This window comes from Neolamprologus brichardi, chromosome 13, assembly GCF_056152115.1.
Source record: "Neolamprologus brichardi isolate AB-2024 chromosome 13, ASM5615211v1, whole genome shotgun sequence".
NCBI classification, from domain to species: domain Eukaryota; kingdom Metazoa; phylum Chordata; class Actinopteri; order Cichliformes; family Cichlidae; genus Neolamprologus; species Neolamprologus brichardi.
Genome location: NC_142116.1, coordinates 11,412,476 through 11,424,919, shown reverse-complemented (window position 1 = coordinate 11,424,919; position 12,444 = coordinate 11,412,476). Strand labels below are relative to the sequence as shown.

General features: G+C 38.2%; 2 protein-coding genes across 2 annotated transcripts in view; both read right to left on the bottom strand.

Annotated features, from left to right (window-relative positions):
* The window catches only part of LOC102798301 (protein bicaudal C homolog 1-like), a 58,612-nt gene extending 53,571 nt beyond the window's left edge, over window positions 1-5,041 (bottom strand). The window contains exon 1 of the mRNA XM_006783686.2: window positions 4,578-5,041. Within this exon, the coding sequence (XP_006783749.1) occupies window positions 4,578-4,770 (193 nt within the window). The 5' untranslated portion in view covers window positions 4,771-5,041. The remainder of the gene's footprint in view (window positions 1-4,577) is intronic.
* Window positions 5,042-6,405: 1,364 nt separating this feature from the next.
* Window positions 6,406-11,480, bottom strand: LOC102797996 (ubiquitin-conjugating enzyme E2 D4-like). The gene is made up of 7 exons (XM_006783685.2): window positions 11,325-11,480; window positions 10,701-10,764; window positions 10,552-10,583; window positions 9,739-9,816; window positions 9,438-9,543; window positions 7,559-7,652; window positions 6,406-7,479 (listed from the first exon to the last, which is right to left on the bottom strand). Exons 1-7 carry the CDS (start codon window positions 11,346-11,348, stop codon window positions 7,434-7,436), a joined length of 444 nt encoding a protein of 147 aa, XP_006783748.1. The 5' UTR covers window positions 11,349-11,480; the 3' UTR covers window positions 6,406-7,433.
* Window positions 11,481-12,444: the final 964 nt, after the last annotated feature.

Sequence of the window (12,444 nt, the reverse complement as noted above, 5' to 3'; positions counted from 1 at the left end):
TTTATATGAACAAAAACGGTCATCCCAGTTCTTCCATCAGTTGATCACTGGGGATTTAAACTCTCTCATAAGTCAAACTTCAATCATACTGAACTCTTTTTAGGTCTAATAAGGCAAAACCGATTCCAATGGAGAGAAGAGTACATCTATTCTGCTGGCACATTTACAAGTATAACACATTTTTATTGAATTACATTCAAAATCTGTTTTAAAGATCACAATAGCTCTGAATAACAGATGACTAACTCATCAGAGCAAAAAAAAAGGATTTTTTACATTCAGACATATGGGATTTTCCTTCTCTTGCGCTGGCCCTGCACATATTTTCCATTCATGACTGAAAATTTTGGACTGTGTAAGGCTTCTCCATCTTTACTTTCACTTTAGACTAGGTAAATATTGTGGTGCTTAATGGCTAGCAATTCAGTCCCTGGCTCCTCCACATCGTGAGATGCCCTTAGCAAGATGCTGAACTGAAGTTGCTCCCGACAGCAGGTGAGATCTTTGGACGCCACAGCTGTGTAATTTTGGGTGGACGAGTGAGGCAAAGTGTTGCAAACAGCTAATGTCATGCCCTACATTATCAAAGTTCAGTTATTTTAAATGAATCATGCAGCTAAACTATAGTTTCTGATGTGTGATTTGCCTGTGTTTGGTTAGGTTTGAAGGTTAAAGTGAGGATCTTGTCTTAGTATGAGATAAAGACTTGGGGAAAGCCCAACAACTCTACAGTGGATGTGATGGAAGTTGCAACAACAGAGCACTGTTTGAATACTCAAGAGGGAGCAATAAAAGGGGAGAACAAGAGAAAGCCTGCAGCACATTCCCCAAAAGACACTCACTTCCTGCCTGTGAGTCTTACCCAGCATCCAGGAGGAAGAGGAGGTTAAGCGCCCGCCCACACACACACACACACACAAGACACACAAACCTACACCTCATCATATAGGTATAGAAACAAGCCACTAAATGTCTATTTAGAATTTCTACACTGCTTAAAAATAAAATGTTTTCATTCCGTCCCACAAATTCAAAAATTCTGAACTAGTACCAGTATCTTCAGATCCCCTAGTGTCTAAAATAACTTCATTATAATGCTGAAAATAATTGAAAATTCTCTCAGTGTCATATGCAGCGGTTTTTCCATTTAGAAATAAACCTAACCAATAGTGTGTGGTTTAGAAGCAGGAAAACAAATTAGTTCAGTGACAAAAATGATTCACTTAGTCTAATTGTAGGCTGCTGTCACAGTTACTCAGCAAACATGTTGTTAGGATGTGTATACACAGTGGCTCACCAGGAGCCGAAATTCACTCACAAACACAGCTAAACTCTAATCATTAGTAGTCTAAATGATCCAGAGCTCTTACAGTTGAGCCATGCATATTAGAGCACATAGGTAATACATGTGTGAAAACTCACGGAAAATCATGTTGCACTTACAGATGCCCTCAATTTTGATAATTGGAGTTGGAAACAAATGTTACCCCTTTCCCACACTTGCCCCCAGTTTCTTAGTTTCGTGAGTTTGAATAGCGATGTAATAGGCACAAAAGTTCTCTTACACTGTTCCCTGCCCACACAAGACCATCCCTCTGTTAATGTCTCCAAGCCATTAACTTGGGAGTTCTATTTGCGGGTGCCAAGAGTACAACAGTAAATCCAGATAGCTGTTAGTGTGAGATTTTGTTGTCACTTTACACTCTATTTACTGATCTAAGCCCAGGAACTTGTGTCCCTGCCAATGCGAGAGACAGTAAATTTGTAATTGAAAAGCAGTTAATAATTTCCATTTTCTCCTGAAGCAAACTGTGCCAGAACAGGGGGATAGTAAAATGCGGCTGATTCGAACAGCAGGTTAAGTGTGTATCATGGGATTCTGTTTCAGTGCAAAGTCGTGGAGACATGCTGGTGACTCACCAACATCTTTTAATGGGCACAGAGGGCTACTGGGTCACTTTTGCTCACCAGAATTTATGCAACCCCTGACTAAAGGGTTGATGTCCTTCTCTGACCCCTTACCTGTATGTTCTGAATAAAGCTAGGTTTCTTACTGAGAAATCATTTGGAAGCCAATAAAAGCAAATGCACTTATAACATAAAGCTACAGAGGGTTATATCCCATACCGGTGAATAAAATGCTTGGAGTTGAAACAATAGATTAAATGTACCGTATGAAAGCTTACTATATATATTATTCATTGCTATTTCAGACTGGAATCTTTGAATTAAACATGACGAATATTTAACCACATGGTACGCAGGCAAGTGGTCAACTCTCATCTGCCTCAAATCCCCCCATTCAGTTTCCCTGAAGATTAGTTGTGAATGCAGTTTCCAAGCAGTACTGTAAAAGTTTCCCATGTCTTTAAAGAAATCAAATAAAATGTATGCCTGCTGCTTACATATAATCTGTATTTTAACAAAGCAAAAATGCAAACAGTGCAGGAACATTACCTGAATCTGGCAAAAAAAGAAGAAGAAAAGCTATAGCTGTTTTAGGAATAGATCATTGCATGATTTGACCCACAGCTCTTTCTCTGGGGTCAAAAACACTTCATTTTCCAAGAAAGAGAAGCCAGAGATGCCTCACAGACAATAAAACACTGGGTAAAAATACACTGGAGCTTCCATAAAATGATTTCACTATGCTCTAAAACTCTGGCCTACAGAACATGATGTACCACATCAAAATCTACAGTCTATCCAATCAAAACACAGCCAGATGTTAGAATGCTCTGACCAAACGGGATGACGATAAAGGGGATGTGAATTTACACCTACTGAGCAAATAAATAAATAATAATAATTAAAAATAAATGAGAATATATGATCATGTAGGCTTAAACAAACTTTCGAACTTTTTCTATCCTAATGAATCGTCTGCAATGTTCTGAACGAGCTTGGATTGCAAAATGTTTACTGCAAGATAACCAAGGTAGCTATGAGGAGACCTCAGATCTTGGCTTCAGATCAAAACCAGTGAAAATAACTGTTAAAGCACTGTGGTATTTAAACCTGCACCTACAGCTGACTATAAAGATCAAGAGTGGATCCCAACAGCCTTTCCTACTCTGCATCCTAGCTGTCAACATGTGCAGCGTCAGCCATGATGTCATAAAAGAGCAACTGGGAAACAAGAGGTTGGCAAAGATAAAAACAACAATCTGACAAACTGTACAGATTACATATGGCATACGCAGACACACACAGACACACTGCATGACGTGGCGTGCGGTGTGTCCGGGACACTCGGATTTAGGGCCAGCCTCTAGCAAAGTTGTTTTCCTGGAAGAGTTGGGGATGACATGGAGCACTGAGGAATGTACAGAGCAGTTAGGCAGCAGCAAGGACTTTCTCAAGAGGGAACTACGTGTGTGCATGTGTATGTCTGTGTTTTTAGTATAAGGGATGAACTTCCTTCAAAACCTGCTGCTTTTCAGAGCCTAGTTACAGTTAGGACAGCTCAGACTAAACTGATGAACCGCATTCCCCAAGTTAAAGTCTTAAAAAAATATTAAGCAATAGTCATTACTGCTGTCAACACACACGATATAGTGTCCTTGATAGCGTTTCAACATGATTATAACTGATAATAGTCCTCCTAAAGTCTTTTTTGGCTGCTCATCAGATCCAAGTCACTGCCTTCCTGTGGAAATGATAAAAAATCCAGCCCACTTATGTAATGCTCTAATATTCCACACTCCAGAGTTTTGAAATCTGTGATAAATTACATCAACCTTTTGAGTTTCCAGGGACCTCTTAACTGAGTCTGACTGGGCCTCTCTTTACAAGTCTGTCATCGCTTGTTTAAGTGTTCACTGTCACTTGCACGTCATTAGGAGAGATCCCACTCTGAATAAATTTTATCACCAAAAAGAAAATGAGCAGTAATGTAAACCATTCTGTTCACATGAGAGATGGCGTTTTTAACTTTTCATCAGGATTCTGTTGTATTGAAGACAGATTGGATCACACAGTGTGATGCAATTACAGCTGTAGCTACTGGATTTGTTTAACGGCTTGTGGTAACTAATCAACTTCCAGTTCATTATTTTCTAAAAGTCAAGCAAAGGTTTTGCATCATGCAGACTATTTTGCAAAGACACTCAGTTTACTCTACAAACAAATGCAGACTGCAGTAGTTGCTGCAGCGACAGCCTGTGGCTGGAGCACGCAACTACCCAAAAAGTACCTTCAATGATGGTCAACCGACTTCTTCGACCTTCTGTTTGTTAAAGTGCAACAATTAAGAAATGTGGGCGTCCATTTTTCCAGGGCTGCCCACAGCTTCTGAGTGGTTAGCTATTACGTTGTTTTCTTATGTCCACGCCATTAATTGGAAGTCAATAGCTAATTGGCTCGGCCCATTTGACTTAATTGATTTTTCTCGGATTAAGCAAATGACACGCTCAAATTCCCCGAATAAGAGGCCTGAAATTTAAACAACTTCGAAAAAGTTTGATTATATGAGTCTAAAATAAACAGAGGGCTGGGCGAGAGCTGCTTCGGGATGCAAGGCATTGTTCGTTTAAACGTTTAAACTATCTAACTTTGCACATGGCTAATTTTATTACCTAATAACATGACTTCCAGCTTTTTACGGTCCACCCGAAACCTCTCCTCAGTCCACTCCGGGTCTGGCAGCGAGTGAGGGCCGCTGAGATCCTCCTCTGAGCCCGGCAGAGGAGAGTCTGTGCTGCGCTCGCTGTTGGAGCCCTGGTCCGACTGCTGCAAGTATCCGCTTAAAGCGTCGCACTGGGCAGCCATTGTGCTGCACGGAAACTTCTCCAGCGGCCACTGCGTTTAACTCAAAGTTAGGTCGAGTAGCAGGAAAGCGCCGTTACTTCTGCTACTTTTTATTCCGTCACTTCGAGTCGTTGTGGAAGCTCATCTCAACGCAGTTGTGACCTTCCTCTGCAGTTTTCTTTAAGCCCCTTCGTTTCCCCCCATTAGGCAGGCTTCTAAAAATAGGCAGGCGCACACGGAACCACTCGCTATAGGTTGTCTGGCGAGTTAACGGACGGCCACAGTACACGCACCAAACATACCAAGCAACTCCTCAGGAAAGTTTCACGTGTCATCCTGCAAAAAAAGCGGGACTCCTCCCAGAAACTTTTCTCGAGGATCTATACCTCCCCCTGGGTTCCTGAGAAGTTCCCCAAACTTGAATATGTGAGAGTTTTTGGTTTTGATTTGTGCTTATGCTCGTAAGGGCACAACGTGTATGTCTCATTTTTGGGAAACTGTTGAGGGATTATATTGCCATTTATAGTCACGGAAATCATAGTTATTATGAGTCCAAAATTATACTAAATTACCAGCAGACGTGACAATTAAGTCACTATAAATAATTAGACACAAAGACAGCTTTGACATGTATATAAACCAATTTTGCTGTGACTTTTTCCCCTCCAAACAGCCCTAGGCAAACTATCTATTGGTTTATAGAGGAAACACTAGAGTGGGAAAGGGAAGTAATACAGGAAAGAGAAAACAAAACAAAAGGGAGTGTTGAGGTCACTCAGTAAAGCCCGCTATGGACATCCAGAGTTATTCATATTCACTGATCTCAGAGATTTGTCCTCTACAACAGGAACAGCATTGCTAATCTTTATTTTGATTTAAATGTAAGGTGCCACCTAACGCTGTGCTTGCCAGCCAATTCATACATAAAAAAACCCTCCATGTTAACAACCCTAATGTGGCAGATGGAGCTTTTATCACACTGCAAACTAATCATGTAGCCGCAGGACCACAGTTCTTGGCCTAATTCATTTTCCAACTTCTTCCTGAGATCTGGGATTAAAAGCGGTAATTATTAAGTACCTGACAATTTTATTCTAGTCTTATGAGAGAAGTTTTAACTGCATTTCTAAAAATGCAGATGAGCTTTGCCATCTGTTCCCTTGAGCTAAAGTTTCAAAAAATTATGTCAAGGGTAAAGCAACCACCTGAATGTCCTACATGCTTATTTAAATGGTCAGAAAAAAAAACACTAGGGTGCTTGCTTTTTGGCAGGCTGTAAGAGTTATTAAGACCAAGACAATCCAGTTCAGGGTTGTGGAGAGTTGAAGGTGGGTGGGGGGCTGGAGCCTCTCCCAGCTGCCATAGGGTAAGATGCAGGGTATACCAAGGGCAGGCCACGAGTCTGCCAAGGGCTAACACACAGAGACAGACAAGCATTCACACCTACAGCCAGTTTCACTAGATTCAAGCCCAGGACGTTGTTAGTGTGAGACAACAGTACACGTAGTCTTCTTTAGACTATTAGTAAATCCAATAGTCTGAAAAAGTCACATCAAATATTGCTGGAACTTATCAGCTTACTGTGCAACTATTAGGTTTTCTTAAAAACAACCTTTAACATCCAGAACAATACAAAATGAGAAAACAAAGTCTGAATTATTTTTCATTGGAGGAATGTTGTATTTACTGCAGACTAAAACCAGACTACATCATGCATGCAGAATACGTTTATGGTAAATAAAGTAAAAATGCACAAAGAAAGCCATTTATATCATTATAATTACTGACATATGCACAAACTGTGCTTTTCTCTCTTGATCCATTGGCAAAAATTGCTTTATTTTAAAATGCAGCAAGATTTAAATTATTGACAGAGATGCTCACACTTTATGATAAACCTTCTAAGTCGTTTGCAAATTGAAGCCATTTTGTGAAAGCAGTGGTTATAAAATAGTGTAATAACAGCTGGGCAAACATGCTTGAGTTCGATTTTAAACAGGAAGTGCTCCACTTATATGGAGACACGAGCTTCATCAGCACAAAGGAAGGAGCAGAGATGATGGTAATGGGTGGTCTGATTTCAATTGACAGAACAGGCCTCATTTTCAGTTCATAGCCAGAGCAACACTCCATAATAGCCACTATCCACACAATTAACCATTTAGCAAATGGGCCTGAATTAAATGTAACACAAACATGAATATTAAATTATCCACCAGACATGTTTGGCAAGTAAAAAGTAAAGACTGCCACCTAGTGGTCAGGTTTATGACACCAAGACTTGGTTGTAGAAATGAAGAGTTATCACTGAACCATTTTCAGTTTAGTTCTGAGTACTCCTGAGAAACAATTATAAATTCACTTTTTGCATAATATTTTAATGCAAAAAATCATGAAAAATAAATTCAGTATCATTCCATACAGCAAAAATGTAAAAGAACCTCCCCAAACTTCCATCTCATATCTAATAATAATAATAATAATAATAATAATAATAATGCCAATTTAAGAGAATAAAATAAAAATAAAAACTAAAAGCAGTTAAGTCAAGTAAGGTCTGGGTAGAGAAAGTGCTTCAAGCATGTCAAACACCTCAATTAGAACCAGTGAGGATAAAGCAATTAAACAGTCATATTCTGAGGTGTTGAGGGATGCGTCTTTGAGGCAGCTGGAACATCAGTCCTTCACATTGCATACCTTTGGGTCCATTCCCTGGCAATTTTGTTGTACCTAAAGAGAAAGAAAATCATGTTAAGAGAACTGTGTACTTGTGTAATTGTGTTTTCTTAACAATCGGCTTCGTACTTACTTTTGTCTGTCTGATTTATAAATATGCGCGATGTCAGGGACTAGGGGATCATCTGGATTTGGGTCACAAAGCAGTGAGCATATGGATAATAAAACTGTTGAAACAAAGACACATAAGAAAATAAATGGATTAATTTAATTTAATTAAATCACCATGGACACTTTAAGAAAGTTGTTTTTTTTTTCAAGCTCCTCATATACACAAGAATAACTCTAAATTTGAAATACAAACAGATGAGCTTTGATTTGATGTACATTGACATCAAAATCCTGTTAGTGTAGGTCTTTAGTAAGTGTATTTAAACATAAAACATGCATATGATATTTTTCTGACAGAAATGCACAGAGTGCAGAGGTCACATTTCTGGATAATCAACCCTAAAAAAATCCTATTAGCCATTTTCCTAAGGGCTAGAAATCATTCACTTGGAAGACTCCAGACTTCGTGACAAGACAGCGGATTGCTTCACCAAAGGGTCTTTCATTGCGTCACTGTGTGCATTATAATGCATTATCCTCATCTTTGAAATTCCCACCTCATGTTATGTTTTACCCAGCATTTCAATTAGCTGTTAATTATATTGATTTATTTAAAAAGTTTCATTTCCTGTGACTTCAAAATAAAATGGATGCAAAACAGATACAAATCTGACATGGTACTGCTGTAATTTATCCATCCACACTGATACATTTACATTTTCAAATAACACTGCTGCAAACTCGTTACCTCCGCTTAGATCTGATAAGGCACATCGTATGGAGACAGCAGTAGCATGAAAAAAATCCTATATTTAATTGCACGACATTTACTAGCATAGACAACAGGGTCAGCACTGACTATGATTAGTTATCCATGCTAACTACTAGTAATCAATAGATGTCTTTGTTTCCTTCTCTAGACTGCATAAGAATCGGGACCACCATGAAGTCATCGACAGGTTAATCGAGTTCCCTTGTGAAGCTACAAGATGAATGTTTTTGTTGTTGCAGAAAGGTGGATCTGACTAACTACATGCCAATGAGAAAACCCTGGTTTATCCTCCTTTATATTTACCAAAATTTTAAAAAATAACTTTTATGTTTTATATAGTATAACCTGAAAACTGCAAAGTATTGTATAGCAAAGCATGGGAACTGAGGGCTGTTTTTTTGTGGATTAAAAGTGCCTTAAATGCAAGTTTAAGGCACTTTGGAGTTGTTCAGTTTTTAGAACTGGAAACTACAGCCATCTTTTACACTATTTTTTTTTCATGCGAAGGAGGATGACGAATTAGGGCAGGACAGGTAATAAGTAGCTGCTGTCCTTACTTCAGCTGGAGCACAAGGTCACAGGTAGTGATGAGTGGCTAGGGAGTAGCATGTGTTTTAAACGGCCAAGAAAACCTTGGCATACAGGAGGACATCTCTCTTAAAAAAAGCATGCAAGTGTCAGAATGATTAAGATTTATACTGTCATTGCTCGTATCAAACAGGTAGACCATCTTTAAATAATTTAAACATGGCATTGTTGCTTGGCATCAGGAATTGCCTTGCTGAATTTGTATTAGTCATATGGTAAAGGTAGGCGTATACCCCTTTTCACTGAATCCCATGTATGCGCTGAGATGCTGTTAAGTAACGTGCAGACTCCAGCTACTGGGTGTAATATAAGCACAAGTCAAGATAATAATGCTGGAATCCAGTTATAAGAGCAAGAGCAGATATCCTGAGTGCACATGAATTTCTAAACTAAAACTTCTTGTCCATGCTAAAACACAAAACAGGATGAACAGTTATTCAAAATCTCTCAGTTTTAGGGGTCCTTAAAAACCAGAGTACAAATAAATGTATCAAATACAATGAATCATAAAGCAAAAATGAATGGACATGGATTTGGTTACCTTTTGATACTGTAAGTGCAGGTGACCACTGTGACCTCAAGATGTCAAGGCAAATGCTACCATTGCTGTTTATGTTTGGGTGATAGATTTTCGTAGTAAAGGCAACCTGTAAATGAAAGCAAAGCACACATGTGCAAAATTAGCTCTAGTTTAAAAAAAAAAATACTGTAACAACTGGATCTAATAACAATATACAATATTCATTAATCATTTACTCTATACAATGACAAAAAATAGTGTTGTTAGTATAGTATAGTGTAGTACTTCTGAGACAATTAGTCTCAAGAACAAATACACTTACCTTTGGTGGTTTAAAGGGATAGTCAGTGGGGAAATGCACAGAAAGAAAGAAAACTCCACCATGATATGGGCTGTCATTCTGAAATAAAGTAGAAAACTGGTTTAAAGTCATACCCAACACTTCTTTCTTAATTACAGGGATATAGTCACCGGTGATACTATCACTATATCTTACCACAATATCACAGTAATGTCACAATCCTTGATGAACAAACAATTATAAGAGCAAAAAGCAGGCATTGTGTTTACATCGGTAAAACTAGTTGGAGCAGACTAGTGTCAGGGGGTTCCCCTGCCTCTCGTCCTATGATAGCGGGGATAGGCTCCATTCCCATGTGATCCTGATGAGGATAATTGGAAGAGAATGGATTGATAAAATTGGTAAGCCCTCAATTTTCTATCCCTGTTTACTGATTTATGCCCCCAGAGAGTTTTGTCACAAGAAGCTATTCAACTTTTGCTTCCTTCACCCTCGGTATTTTAAAAAGTCTCTCCATTAAAAAAGACCATGAAATAGTGACTCTATTGACTCAAACTCACATGAGGATGCACTTTAAAGTGACTAGATGTTTCAAAAAAATATCGACACTTGCCATCAGTGTATCGATAATGTGTTGCAAGAGAGATACAATATATGGCCTCAGTAATGACCTGGCCTTCAGTGAATAGCATCAGGATAGAGTGTGCCAGTCTGTGCTGGCCATAAAGAACAGAAAGGGCTGTAAACTCCACATAAAACACTATTGTCTAGAGATCCAGAAGCAGCTTGGTTTAAAAAGAAAATGTCCAGGAATCATATCCAGAAAAAGCTCACCGGTCCTGTGATGGTAGCTTGCCAGTGAAACACTAAAGAAAACAACGATAAAGAAACAGCATGTGAGCATACAACACAGTCCCAAAAGACACAACTAAACTTTGAGACATGACTAAAAAGTAGCAAAATTAACCAAAAGTCACACTTACTGTCTTCCCCAACAGGTCCAGCAGAACATGAAGCTGGAGGGTCCCTCTGTAGGTCATTTAACTCCTGAAAAAAATCAACACTTTTAGAGTTTGTCAGCTTGTGCACTGATTAAGAAGCAACACAAGCGTTACATTTTGTTAGACTGTATATTAATGTGGGCAAACTACCCTCTAAATCTAACAAAACCACGACTACAACCAGCAGCGGGTTTGGATTTAGGCTAATAAACCTGCAAAAATGCACAACATGTCACACGATAAAGCCCCGGCCCTTTCTCCCATACTTGTTCCTGAAGAGGTTTATCAGTCTCTTCAACACGGCGACAGGCATACACCCAACAATAGCATAACTTAAATATCACAAAAGAAAAGCCTGGCTGAAAAAAACAGAAGGATTGTTATTCCATTTCTGTACCTGTATTAGCTCATATGACTTGCAGACGGTAAAAAAGAAATACTGACAATTGTTCATTGCGAATTTAAAAACATTATAAAACACTGATAACGCTAGCAAATATGCTGTATGACAACTGACTCGCTACCGTTAAAGCTATGTTTCCGCATCGCTCCGACCTGTACCCCGTACATCAAACAAATTATGTAAAAAACGATTATTTTCTTTACCTTCTGTATTCTCTTCAGAGCCATGGCTAGTCTTTTAGATCGTTTGACAGACGATAGATATTAACTTTGACAGCTGTCAGCACCAACTACGCTCACTTTCTGCCGACTCGGTGTTATCTGTTTTGACAAACTGATTGCCTCTATTGTTTCCGCGTTTTTGTTGAAGAACAGACCGGTGCATTGTGGGGCTTGGAGTCTTTAGTCAAGCCACTTAAAGGGACCGTTCACCGAGGAACAGGTCATCCTTTAAAATTGACTCTTCCAAGAAATTAGTGAACAATTAACTTAGCAAACTTACTACTACACCTTATATATACTTTCTTTACTGATATTATGCAGCGGTTTATAACAACTGATTACGTATTTTAATACAGTTAAAAAAAAAAAACTTTACATGCTTTCATATTTTTTTTTAACTGTACATAATTTCAGATGAGATCAATAACGTATTCTGATGCTTTTGGTGTCTAACTTGACAAATAAACAGCTTGCTAGTTTGTTGTTAAAGGATATGTTTGACATGAAGGTGCTTAAGTATGTCATTTACTGCAAGTGGGGTTCTTTCTTTTTGAAAATTACCTTGATATTACAACTTAATGTCTGATTTTTGGGGAACATGTTTGAAACTGAACACACAAACCTATTTGGAGCTAGTCAGAACTCACTATGATGTAAGTTTCGCTGAACACTTAAGGATATCTTGGGACTCTGTTGATTACAACCAAACAATAAAGCATTGGATTGTTGATCAGGGAAATAAATTATATAATCAGTAGCATGACATATTGTTCTATTAAAACCTTGCACATCAAGATATTTGTATTGTTTTTTTGTTTTTTTTTTACGAATTAGTTAGTATTAAATCATAGAATATTAAAACCAATAACTTATTTGTATAATATAGAATAGCAAAGTAACAACATAGCAGAAAATATTATCAAACAATCACGATGTGGTGCAGACTTTCTGCTTTACTTCAAAGGATTTTATGAAAATTATTTTTGCAAATACAACCATTTTGATACATGGTAATCTATATAGGATGTATACATAGTTTACATAGTGCAGAGATTAAAAATAAATTAGACAAACTAACATAATTTTCAATATGCTGTTTTTT